General features: G+C 43.8%; 2 protein-coding genes across 2 annotated transcripts; both read left to right on the top strand.

The window, feature by feature from the left end:
- Positions 1–2,619: 2,619 nt before the first annotated feature.
- Positions 2,620–3,512, top strand: LOC123160881 (uncharacterized). The gene has a single exon (XM_044578730.1). It carries the CDS (start codon positions 2,722–2,724, stop codon positions 3,319–3,321), a length of 600 nt encoding a protein of 199 aa, XP_044434665.1. The 5' UTR covers positions 2,620–2,721; the 3' UTR covers positions 3,322–3,512.
- Positions 3,513–4,019: 507 nt separating this feature from the next.
- LOC123158670 (uncharacterized) lies at positions 4,020–10,573 on the top strand. The gene is made up of 12 exons (XM_044576574.1): positions 4,020–4,699; positions 6,318–7,018; positions 7,127–7,297; positions 7,432–7,683; positions 8,129–8,726; positions 8,862–9,075; positions 9,171–9,351; positions 9,448–9,546; positions 9,815–9,949; positions 10,078–10,181; positions 10,288–10,360; positions 10,469–10,573. Exons 2-12 carry the CDS (start codon positions 6,548–6,550, stop codon positions 10,571–10,573), a joined length of 2,403 nt encoding a protein of 800 aa, XP_044432509.1. The 5' UTR covers positions 4,020–4,699; positions 6,318–6,547.
- Positions 10,574–13,031: the final 2,458 nt, after the last annotated feature.

Raw genomic sequence — 13,031 nt, 5'->3', positions numbered from 1 at the left:
AGAAGAAATTTCCTAATCATCCCGCTGATGTGATCTTCAAATGCCACTTATTTTTACAGACATGGATACCGCTGGGGAAGGAGCATCAAGATGATCCATGATGCGCATCAAGATGATTCAGACTTTGGCAAGACAAGAACCGTCGCTCGGTTGATGCTTTTGGAGTTGACTAGTGCCGGCGTGGCCTAGCAACGCTGGTTGTCTCTTTGGATGTAATATTTGAGCCTGCGTGCTCCTGAACCTTATGTGTGGGTGGGCGGATGGACGTGCGGAACTGCTTTTCTCCTTTTGCTTGCGTTGTTTGAACCTTGCATGATCGGTGCCTCGTGGCTTTATTAATTTTAAGCCGGACGGTTCTAGCGTCTTCGTTCCAAAAAAAAAAATCTTCGGCACGGACGACGAGATCATCATCATAAGCCTGCACTGATACTGAACGTTTTCCCTTCTTTCTTCTTTCAGTTGAGTGTTCTTATGTTCAGAAAACTTCATTTGTCAATTTCAGGGATGCCAGAGTGGCAAGAGGTCTCTCCTAGCAGCAGCCGAACTCTGCTCCGCTGTAAGCATAAATACTAGCACTACCATATCTATCTATCTATCTATCTATCTCACCATCGGTAACTATGGTTTCACCTGCGGGCTGAACAACATCACGGCGTTGGGTCTTCTTCCGAAGGGTGCCAACCCACATGAAGCAGGGAATGGACAGAATGATCAAGAAGACCAATGTACCACCAACCCAAGCCACAATGCTGGGTTGCCGGTGGTGGTGGTGGTGGTGTGTCGGAGGAGATGGCGTAGGGGTGGGCGGTGGTGGCGGCGACGCAGCCAAGGGTGCATAGGATATGTTGCCGGGCCAGTACGTCCTGAAGGACCAGCTGTGGATGACGTGAAGGGCGCTGCCTTTGTTGCAGTTGGGAGGCCGAGAAGCCGACATACATGGTGTCATTCACGAGTCCAAAGAGGTCTACGCTGATGGACAGCGCCGGGTTGACGTGCCTACGCGACGCGGAGTGGGACAGCCAGGTGCGTAGGTGACGGCGCGGCGCGTCGTACTGGACCAGGCGGTGATGGGCACGCCACCGGACTTGAGATCCAGTCCCGGGCTTGCGGACACGGCAGAGTAGATCGAGCCGGCGTCGAGCGCGACATGATTACCATCAGAGTCGCCCATCGCACAATTGCTACTCAGGTTTACATGTAGTAGCACAAGTAGAAGATCAGCTGGACGAGGCCGAAGAAAGGAATTAAGATCAATGCAAAGTAGCCTAAATCTAGCTGGGTTTGGGACTTTTTGAGATGTGTACGTATGTACTCACCATACCGTCACCGTAGAGGTCGGACTTGAGGAGCGGGTAGGCTGTCCAGCAGCAGCCGTTGAGGAAGTTCACCGGCGCCAGGAATACTCGACAATCTTGGTTCTGATCAGTTTACCCTGCAAACAAGCACCGTCATGTAGAGGTCTGACTTGAGGAATGAGTAGGCCGTCCAGCAGCAGCCGTTGAGGAAGTTCACCAGCGACAAGAATACTCCACAATCTTGGTCCTGATCACTTTGCCCTGCAAACAAGCAGTGCAATATTAGGTCTTTTTCTCCAGGAAATTAAGCACATGAGGCCCTCTTGGCAGTTCTGGCACCCACAGATTCTTGCTTCGGTTCAAACCAGTCTATGTAAGACCAGCTAAAGCTTTGTAGGAGCGCAATAATAAACATCTCCTTCGCTGAGATTATGTAGTTCACATTTGGCTCAGTCCAGTAAGATGTAATGAATTTCCCCACTTAACCGGGAACAATCAGCCCTGACCCTTTGCTGAGTGCAACTTACGTATCTTCATATATGAACTACTCATTTTATGTTAAACCATAATTATCAATTTTATGAGCAGTTCATCTTTTTCCAACAAAAAATATCATCCAGTCAAAACATCACCATGTCACAATTTTCATCCTCATCTAGGTTCAGCAAGGCTCTGCCAAAATTCACAGCGTTTTCTTTTCAACCTCATTGCATATTACGTGCAAACTCGAGTTGCCAAACGAAACTTAGCCTGAGTTCAAGTCTTATTACACTTTTCATGGGCTCCTCTGCGTATTTGCGAATCAAGAGCTCTAGTGAACTCATCCTAGAGGGGCATGGTGTCTGGTCTGGTGGCGCACTATCAAGGCCCGTCTTCATTGACTTTGAAATCATGTATAAGCCTCGTAAGTGTAACAAGTCGGCACATGTTTTAGCGGGTTTAGGTGCATCTAGTCCATATTTGGGTGGATGAGATCCCAGAACTTGTAAACTCTGCTGAGCTAAGTTAATGGAATATCAGTGTTCCATGTAAAGAAAATGTTATCATTGGCACTAACCCAAAGTTCATCATACTGCTCAAACGGTAGAGCCAAGTGGGGTGCTCCCGTGGTTGTATTGGCCGAGATCGATCGACTCCAACAAAAAGACGGCGATCGGTTTGGCTTGGGCTGCTCAAATCCATCCATCGTGGGTGGTCCGGACACGAGTCGCGTACGTGTCGATCTTCATGCGATTCGTGTAGGTCTCGTCTCTTGTAGTAGGAGCTGTACGTCCCTTCGCGGGCCTTTAAATATACAGCACAATCCAAACTTAGATTCATCACCGCGTGTGAGCGTTTCGACTAGAGTTCCATCAACCGAGACCGTCGCCCTTCGACACATCTCATCTACCTGCGTACTACTCCCCGGCCTAAATTTTCTGTCGTGATGAGGACCATGGCGCTGCTGCTGCTGGTGTCGCTGCTGGCGGCGGCGGCGGCGGCCACGAGCAACACATCTGACAACGTGCACAATGAGAGGGGCGAGGAGGAGACGCGGCGGATCTTCCTGGTGTGGAAGGCCGAGCTCGGCAAGACCTACAGCTCCGCCGCCGAGGAGGAGCGTGCGTACAGCATGTTCAAGCACCGCCTCCGCGACATCGACCAGGGGTGGCACGAGGACGGCTACTCAGCTTGGTCCTGGAACAGGGAGAGGAGCGAGGAGGAGACCCGGCGGATCTTCGCAGAGTGGAAGGCCACCAACGACAAGATGTACAGCTCCATCGACCACGAGAAGCACCGGTACGCCATATTCAAGGACGCCCTCCGTCAAGTCGATCGGAACAACGCCGGCTACGCCATAGGGGTCGACACTAACCACCAGGGCATCAACGGGTTCACCGATCTCACCCTAGAGGAGTTCAGCGTCGTTTGCAGCGGGTTCATCCTGGAGGGCTTCGAGCCATCGCTGGCTGACTTAAGGAGGGAGGCCGAGATCCAGGAGCGCTTGCGGCTAGTATATGCCCCTCCATCCCTTTGGGCTTATTGACATCAAAGATATCATTTATCCGTTTTGCTAAGTCTTAGTCCAAGGCTTCGTTATTTCTCAATCGGTACTATATCCCTTAGATCTTGCGTGGAGATTCCTACAAAGTTTTTTTTTTCCAGTTTTTTCCTTTTCGTTCTTATATGTATATCACTTGAGTGAGACTTGATTAAAGTCTTAGAGACCTAGCCACACCCATCATTTATAGTCTATGTATTTCTATATATCGTAGGTCAATAAATTGTCATGAAAACAATGTGAAATTTTTGCATAAAGAAAACTCTAAAGAAATAAATAAGAGCCATGACATGATTTTTTTACTCGATGTAATCATGGTTGATGGAAATTTACTAGATTGGTTTCTTGTTGGCCCAGTGCAATGTTTACACCATATACAACAGAAAGTAGAAAATTAACATAAATCGTGCTTGCTATTATAAATGAAAATTAGAGAGATGCATAAAGAAATCACTAGCGACATTTACCTTATCACATTGATAGGATATGTGTTGCCTGATTGTAAAATATTCGACTAGAGTTAAAAGCACAAGTACGTGAAGAATTATAGCAACATCTAGAATGATTAGGTTTCCGTCGTGAGGTTGAACCACTAAGCCTCTGCGTGCTCTGGCGTCCAGGTGTCGGGGACATCAATGAATGAATGCAGTGGAAGGGGCTCACATGGATATCAACGTAGTTCAATGCTCTCTTTCGGTGTGGAAGGTACTCACATCTTTACCTCTTTATCTTTATCTTTACCTCTTTACCTCTTTTTACCTAATAATAAAGCAAATTGGGTTTCTGTCGTACGTCATTAAAATTACCCTCGAAATTGCCACAAATTACCCACTATGCCACCCATAAGTTAAAAAGAACGTTTCTGCATTCGCCTCGGCTTTGATTGATAAGAAGTGACACCCTTCTATAATAACATCTAACATACCTAGTTTGCTGTCTGGAGACAACGGATTTTACTTGGGAGACCAAGGTTCGACCCTCTCCCACTGCCCTTTTTCCTTCTTTTTTCTTTCTTTTCTTTGGCTACACCGCTCATTAATAAGAAGTCATCCCCTCACACGATATGATTATACATACGTGATTGATTGGTTGGAGCCTAAATCTATCAACTATGAGACCCAGGTTTGAATCTTGTTCCACCCATCTTCTCTCTTTGTTTGACTTTTATTTTTTGAGATTCAAGCATTTCAAATATATTCATACCTTTCAAACCGTACCTCCAAATCTAACTCGTTATTCCTTCTTTTTTCTTTCTTTTCTTTGGCTACACCGCTCATTAATAAGAAGTCATCCCCTCACACGATATGATTATACTTACGTGATTGATTGGTTGGAGCCTAAATCTATCAACTATGAGACCCAGGTTCGAATCTTGTTCCACCCATCTTCTCTCTTTGTTTGACTTTTCTTTTTTGAGATTCAAGCATTTCAAATATATTCATACCTTTCAACCGTACCTCCAAATCTAACTCCTTATATATGAAAATTTCTTTAAAAAATGTGTAGATTTAAAAAATGCATCGTAGTTTCTAAAATTGTGTTTAGTATGCATCATAGTTTGATGCTCTCACAAAACCTATTATTTACACCATAGGGGATGTTGATTCCTACCAGCTACCATATGCTAAAGATAACAACAGATACATAAATCACCCTCTCTATTTTCATACAGTGCAAAATAACCAACCCCTATATGATGATGTACACTAAACAACTGACACGAGCTTGATGTAAATCAGTAGCATAAGGTTGATTACCATATTGTTTGAAATTGTGTTCGTATTCTTTAAAAAAATATCGTTGTTGATATGCAACCCTGAACATTTCGTATGCATGTCCTTACAAATTGATTGTTTGCAATGGAGCCGTCTAATAGTTTGCAACCAAATTAAGTCTTTACTTGAATTACGGTTGCAAACACATATATCAGCAAGACAAAGATAACGCTCTTATGCATATGGTAAGTGTTTGTGGCCGGGGCGCCGGCCGAACCGTTGCGTCGGTCGCACCCCGTGCGTTCGATCTCTTTTTGATCTAAGGACACCGTTGCGCCACGTGTTACCGGTTTTTTAACGCGCTCGTAGTTATCCTTTCCAAAGTGATTTTTGCTGCATCCGCTCTATCTTTCGTTTCGAGGCAGGGCGACCGCGGGGCGGCGTGCTTGTTCGCGGCGGCGGCGGCCCAGGGCGGATCTCCATTCTCCGGTCATCTATGCCCCCCCCGATGGTAACTCGAGCCCAAATGCTTTCCATTTTCATTGTTTTCTTCCCCTCCCTCGTTGGATTTAGGGTTAGGGCGATTAGGGCGGTTAGGGCGTCGCTAGCCGCGGGCCGCCGCCGGCGCCGGCGCCGGCGCGGACGAGGATGGGTTTGTGTTCCCGCGGTCGAGGGAGGCGGCGGGGTGGCGTTCCCGCGGTCGAGGGAGGCGTCGGGGTGGCGTTCCCGCGGAGAGAGGGAGGGGCAGGGGTGGGGTTCCCGCGGGCAGAGGGAGTTGGCGCGGTGGTGAATTTGAATCTGGTAGCATTCCAGCAACTGGATTGATTCAGGGAAGCAAACCACAACTCTTTCTACATGTTGATGTCTTGCTGACCCAATCATTAGCAGGTTTTCCTTGGCCGCCAAGGGATTTAGGTACTTGACTAATCGAGGTCCAGGGATGTTTTTAGCTTATATTTTTGGAGAATCGATGGGGATGTTGAGTCGGTTTAGAAATGACATGATAATGCATTTCATGATGAACCTAATGGAATCAACTTGGTATTCTAGATGTTGTTGATAGTTTACAAAGTATGACTTTCAAAATGTCTGATATGCACTATATATTTTTTGCCAATGAATCACTACTCGTTCTGCTGCGCAACCCAACATCCCTGAATTCATAGGTTTGTCAGAATTTTTTAGGTGTTCATGTATGTTTTTTCCTAGCTTCTGATGGTTCGGTTTTATGGTTTTATTGACTTGTGTTTTTTCCTTTTTTTGTAGATGTTGCAGGTAACTCTGGTGAGAATGAGGGGAGTAAGAAGGCTAAGAAGAAGATTAAGAAGAAAGGGAATCTATGTGGCTTTAAGTCAAGGTTTAACTCAAAAAGGCTGGCTCAGATTGGGAAGAAAATATCACCAGAAAAACAGAGAATCATAAGGGAGGGACCGTTTGGAGACTTGTTGGACATCCGGTCTTTCAAGGTGCCCCATGAGCTCATTGAGTTTGTTGCGATGAACACGAATCACGTACTCTCTGAGTTCAAACACAAGAACAAATCTATCACCTTCAGCAAGCTTATGGTGAAAAGGATTTTCAACGTGCCATCCGGTGATAGACCCGTGAAGCTTCTAAAGAAGAGTGATGAACATGATCTTCGCAGCATCTACAAGGAGGGGAATAGGGCTCCAATCGCCCATGTTGTCAAGTTGCTCACTAGTTGCAGTGAGGAGGACGTGGTTATGATAAATAGGACTTGGGCACTCCTTGCGATGGCAACAGTTTTGTGCCCAGGCACGGGCAATATGGTGAATCTCGAGTATCTTGCTTCCCTCGAAGATATGTCTTTGGTGCATGAATTCGCTTGGGATGAGCACTTGTTGGCACGAGCTATGGAGGAGGTTGGAGTCTTTCAAGAGAAGAAGAGGATGCAAGCAAACATAGAAAAAGAGTTTCAGATTGCTTCATGCCTTCCCATGTTAGCGGTATGCAACTCAACATTACGAAATACCTCCATCTTTCCCCTTTGCTGCATGAAACCTTCATGCTTTTATGTTTTTTGTTGGCTAATGTCCTTTTTCCATTCCATGCAGATCATATACATGGATCATGTTGATATCCCGGTTGGCCTCCCAAATGAGCATGCTATTGATTATTCCGTGCCAAGGATAAGTTTTGTTTGCCAAAAGGATTTTGAGTGGTTGGATAAAGTTGACAAAAACAAGCTCACTCTTGTCCAACCTTTCTACGGGAAACACACCCATGTAATTTTGCTACATCCCGCCTATGTATTTTCCTTTGTCAATGAGTACTAACACACCCATGTAGCAATCTTTGCTTTTCCAATTTAGTTTATGGAAGCTTTCTTATTTATGCCACTCATGTTTTGTTTTCCTAGATCCGGAGTTTGTGCAACACCCCCTATGCAACACAACTTGTGGGACAGGAAGTTGGTGCTGAAGCAGCTACTGAGAAGGGAGTTGGTGCTGAAGCACCTAGTGGCCAAGGCAGCCAAATTCAAGGTGCTGAAATTCAAGCAAAGGACTCTCAATCAAATGAGGCTCAACAAAATGTTGATGCTGAACCACACCTATCATCATCGCTCAACGATTGGCTGCAGCAATCATTCCCTAGCATGCAAGATCTAAGGGTACATTATCTTTTTCATTGTATTCATTTCCTGTTTACCTTTGGCTTCGCATTATTTTATTATACCCAGTTGCAAGTGTATATTTATTTTGCTGCATCCTTCATGTTGATGTGCAACAACCATGTTCTGTTTTTGCTTCATATGTTGTTCAAGTTCATACATACTATGCTTTTTTGCTACACCCATATGTCTAGTGTGCTACAACTACATTCTGTTTTTGCTTCAACCATGTCATAGTTTTGCTACATCCATATCATTAATTTGCTACCTACATAGTTGACAGTAAATTGCTACAGTCACACTCTTTATCTGATATGTAGTGACACAGCATCATACCTACTTGTTTTATCGCTTCATCCATACCTCTAATGTGCCACACCCACATTTGTGTTTTTTTTTACATCCATACATATGACTAAAATGTTCAATACTTGCCTTCTTGTAGGTACCAACTCAGTTTCAAATGCTTTACGACAAGCACAAGGGTATTTTTGCATCGGAGGTGGATGATGTTGTTGGCATGTTTGGACAGTGTTTAAAGGGATTGCAGTGCAACCGGATGGCAGCCCTCCTTCGTGATGTTGGAGACGCCATCACAGCTACCAGTGAGCCCAACTTCTCCTTTGAAGCACCTATCATGGACGAATGTCGCGGAAAAGAGAATGATGCTAAAGCTGCAAATGCTGGCATTGGTGCTCAAGCTCAAGCTGAAGGTACAACACCTAGCATTAACAAGGATGAAGTCACCGGATTGAAGCAACAAGTTGCAACCGAGGCTGCTGAAACTCCTGAGCAACAACGAGTGAGTTTCGAGATGGAAGGCAACGTCTCACCTCACAGCCCCCCACTCTTCTATGATGCACCCAGGAGTGTGACAGCCGGCATTTGGGACGACGAGCCATCCAGTGAGTTGTTCCCAAAGGACTCCGAAGAGTACGAGATGATGCATTGCACGGATGAGCCTATAACCAAGAAGAGCGCAGTCAGCCCCATATTTGAAAACATCCCCGTGTTCACTGTTTCAGACGATGATGACAGCCCAAGTATGCTTCCTTCCTCCTGCATCATTTCTTTTTGTTTTTATGCATGTCATTTTTTTCGCTACATATGTGTGATTGCAGCAAATTCTCTTTTGTACAATCCCTTGCAAACTCATCCATTTTTGTTGCTTGCTACAGCTCCTAAGATGGTCACTACAGCAGAGCAAATTGTTGATGCAAGCAGTGGCCCTAGTACACATGACAAGAACACTAGGAAGAAGAGGATGGCCAAAGTTCCAGCCGTAAAAAATACCAAGGCAAAGAAGCAAAAGGTCGATGCAGCTGCAGCCACGTATGAGAAGTATGTAAAGCATGGGAAACCATTGAGAAGATCACATGCCAATGAACAAGTGTGAGCTACATAAGCCCTATCTCTTTTTGCTTTCTGTTTTTTATTTTTTTTCTGCTCGAAACAAATGATTCATTCGGTTGCATCTATGGTAACAGGACACCTTTCATAAAGATAGGTGGATTTTACATTGGATACAAGAAATTCCTGGTATGCTTCAAGCCTCGCGGGGATATGAATGATGAGGTTATGTCCCTATGTATCGAGATGAACAACGTAGCATCCCGTGCAGCAAGTGGTACTAATCTGAAGAAATACATGTTCTCAGTCCACGCGGGGGTAAGTTTTCGCAAAAACAAGCAATGCTTCATTCCTTTTTTTCTTCACATTTTTTGTTGCAACACACACTAACCATTTTGAGGGTCTTTCAAGTAGATCTTACTAAAACAAGACCCAACAACCTTCCAACCAGCAAAACTCATACCCGAGCTTGAAAGGGTTGTGACAAAGTTCAAGGCGAATAAATATGACCTCGTAAGTTTCTCGAGAGCCTACTTTTGTTTCACACCACAAATACTTTCAAAATATGATCCAATGATGTAGCATTTCCTTCGAAACATATGTAGCAATTATTATTGATGTTTACAACATCTCTTTGAAACATATGTATCAATTCTAGTTGTTGTTGAATGCTTTTTTGTTTGTAGTTACAACATTGGAAAGCTTACGTTCATTCCTACTAGGCTGTAACATTTTTTACATGTTCTGAGTACCTTTTTTGCCTTTCTTTTTTGTTTTACAGCTTTTTGTCACAATTGTTCATGAAAAGCATTGGATAATTGTTTGCGCAAACTTGCTATACAAGCAGTGGAATGTATTTGACTCAATCCATTCAAAAGGAAAACAATCTCCTTTGAAGAAGCAGGCCAATAACCTGGTAGGCTCATGCTCTCTATTTTTATTTTTCTGTTTTCCCTTTGATTCATCTACATAAATGCCCTGTTGTCATCTTCACACACCTCATCCTATTTTTTTCAAACTTTTGTGCGTGTTTTTCGGTTGTAGATCACAAACTTTGCAGCCCTCGCACAAGAGTACAGCCAATTCAATGTCAATGTTGGATCCTTCGCCCGTGTTGACCTAGAGGATTACCCAAAGCAAGATAATCTGTGAGTTTTCTTTTTGAATTTTGCTTCAATCATGTGTTCCATTTCAACAATTTGTTGTTTCAACTATGCATCGGAACTATGAAGGATAAATTTTTTTATCTCACAGATGTGATTGTGGCTTTTTCGGGCTCAAATATGTGGAGAACTTTGATGGGAAGTCAATGAAAGAGTTCAATCAGGTACTTTCTTGTCATTTTGTTGCAATCTACTTTCCTTGTTTTCAATACTCATGCAACACAAGAATAATTAGTATCATACTTGCTTAATTTTTTCATTCATTTTTACAGGAAGATGTGGCGCAATACCGCATGGATGTGGCACACAACCTTTGCACTCACCCAATGAACAATGCCCCAATGGAGTGGGCATTCAAGGAAGAGTTGTCGGCTTAATTTGCGGGAGGGTTCAAGACGATCAAGCTCGTTTTCTTTCGTTAGGTCTAGAATCATGTCTGAGGTGGTAGCGTTCTGATAGTATTAGAGTAGTGCGCGTTCGTATGTACCCTAATGATACCTTCGGTAAACATATGTGTTCTTTTGGTATGTAAACCGATGATAACTTGATCTCTTTGGATGAAGCACTTCTTCCGTTTTTAATGGATGTGATCTTCTGCTTGCCAACATGATCATGCATTGACAACCGTTTATTGTTTTGCTGGTTATGAGCTTCATCCATAGAAGTTTCAAGGGAATCTCTGTGCAATTTTCCCCTCGAAACCTTTTTCATGAAAACAATATGTGGCTGCTGCATTGTCACAGTCAAATTGTTGGAAGCTTACAAAAAATAGCTACAACCTTCTATTAAATTTGTTGCAGGGCAAAAATCTACATTTTTACCTGCAAATTAGCTACATCCCTGTGATATTATTGCTGGAAGCATAATGTAAATAAGCTTCCTTCCCAAACTCTTGCTGCATAGCAAAATCAACACTTTAAATCAAATCATTCAAGTCTTTTTCCCTTTCATACTTGTTATTTTGCTTCAACCATGTTAAAAAAGCTTCAACCATTGTCTTAAAAAGCTTCAACCATGTTTCCTAAAAGCTTCAACCAATATTTTTGCTTCAACCATGTTAAAAAAAGCTTCAACAATTGTTTGAAAAAGCTTCAACCATGTTTCCTAAAAGCTTCATCAATAATTTTAAAAAGATTCAACCATGTTTTTCAAAAGCTACAACCATGTTTCCTTAAAACTTCAAACATGTTTTTCAAAAGCTGCAACCATGCTTTTCAAAAGCTTCAACCATGTTTCCTTTTTAAAAATGAATCAAGCTGTGGTAACAACAATCATTGAGTACTATTTTACAAACAAAAATAGAAGTTGGCACCATCATAATTAAAAAACCAACATTCTGTATTTTGAAACCACACATGTAGTAATATGTTGCAATCCCAAAACACAAACATTCATAAGACATGGGGTGTTACAAGGTAATTCATCAATTTTTTCCCTCACTAAACATCCTAAAGTGTAAGGATTGGGCCGACACCCGGAGCTTTTGCGCTCGCACTCGCAGCAAGAAAAGCGGCAAGGAGTTGGCAGTTCTTCACATTGTGATCCTCATCTTCACAGTATTTGCATGGAGTCTTCTTTTCCATTGGCTTTGGAGCTTTCTTCGTTTTTGCTGCGTCCTTCTTTGCTTTCTTCTTCATTTCATCTTCTCGAAGCTCAATTAGTGGCTTCCTACGCTTCTCTTTTTTTTGGCCTCCCCTTCTTTGCTGACTTTGGTGGGTTTCGTAGTCCTACGGGGGGTGGATCCTGCTGACCTGTACTTGGACCCCCTGAGACTTGTTCATTTGCTGCACGACCTTGGGCTTCTTCGTCTCCTGCAACCCCATCGGTCGCTCTAGCTTTAATCGCAGCAACCCCAACACTGCCCTGATCAATTAGCCTAGAGACAAAACTATAAGCTTCATCATTGAAGCATGCATCTGAAGCAAGTTTCCCAAACTTCTGGCAAAGAGAGTTAAACTTTAGGGTGTTTGTCGTGGGGACGCCGAAATGCATAGCTCTATGCCCATCGCCTGGTTCAAGTGTGTCACATCCCTAGTCTGGTATGACTTAGACTAGCTAGCTATTTGTGCATCATATTTAAATTTCATTTAAATTTGAAATGAGGATTGGTGGAAACCTCAGAATCATTTTTTTGAAAATGACCCAAATAAAAATTTCTCCAAAAGGGTCCAAGAAAATGCTCATGTTGCCCTCTGAAAATATTGGACAGAGATAAAAATCAAAACAATATTTTTAGGAGCTCATGGACATTTATATTGGCCATTTGGATTAATTCGATAAATATTTGCATTGGAAATATATTTCTATATATATGAAATATGGTCCAAAAATTATGCCAATTATAAAAGAGCTCTGGAATAATACCATTAGCCCCTACAAAAATTGGCATAATAAAATTAAATGATTTAATATATTTATTAAATCAAACAAATGTCAGAAAATTAGAAAAGAAAACAGAAAAGGGGAGAGAGACTTACCTGGGCCACTTACCTGGCCCATCTCCAGCTGGCGGCCCAGCCCACCCCCGCTGCTTTCTGTCGTCTCCCTCCTCGGACAGAAGGACGAGGACGTGTGCCCGACGCTCGCCGGCACGCGCGCGCGCCACCTCCCCCCTGTTGGCCACCTCCTGCTTCCCCGGACTCCCTCCCAATGCCACGGAGACGGCCACGCACCCCAGGCCCTCTCATTCCTCCTCCCCCCATGCTCATCCCCTCCTCTGGCTCCCCCTCACTTCCACCGAACGCGGCCGCCGCCGCCGACGAGAACCACCACGGCCACAGCCACCCCCTCGCCCCTCGGTTGTGCCCACGAGCTTCGCGACGTCGTCCTCGACCC

Source organism: Triticum aestivum, chromosome 7B (assembly GCF_018294505.1).
Source record: "Triticum aestivum cultivar Chinese Spring chromosome 7B, IWGSC CS RefSeq v2.1, whole genome shotgun sequence".
Taxonomy (NCBI): domain Eukaryota; kingdom Viridiplantae; phylum Streptophyta; class Magnoliopsida; order Poales; family Poaceae; genus Triticum; species Triticum aestivum.
This window is presented reverse-complemented; position numbering and strand designations above follow the sequence as displayed.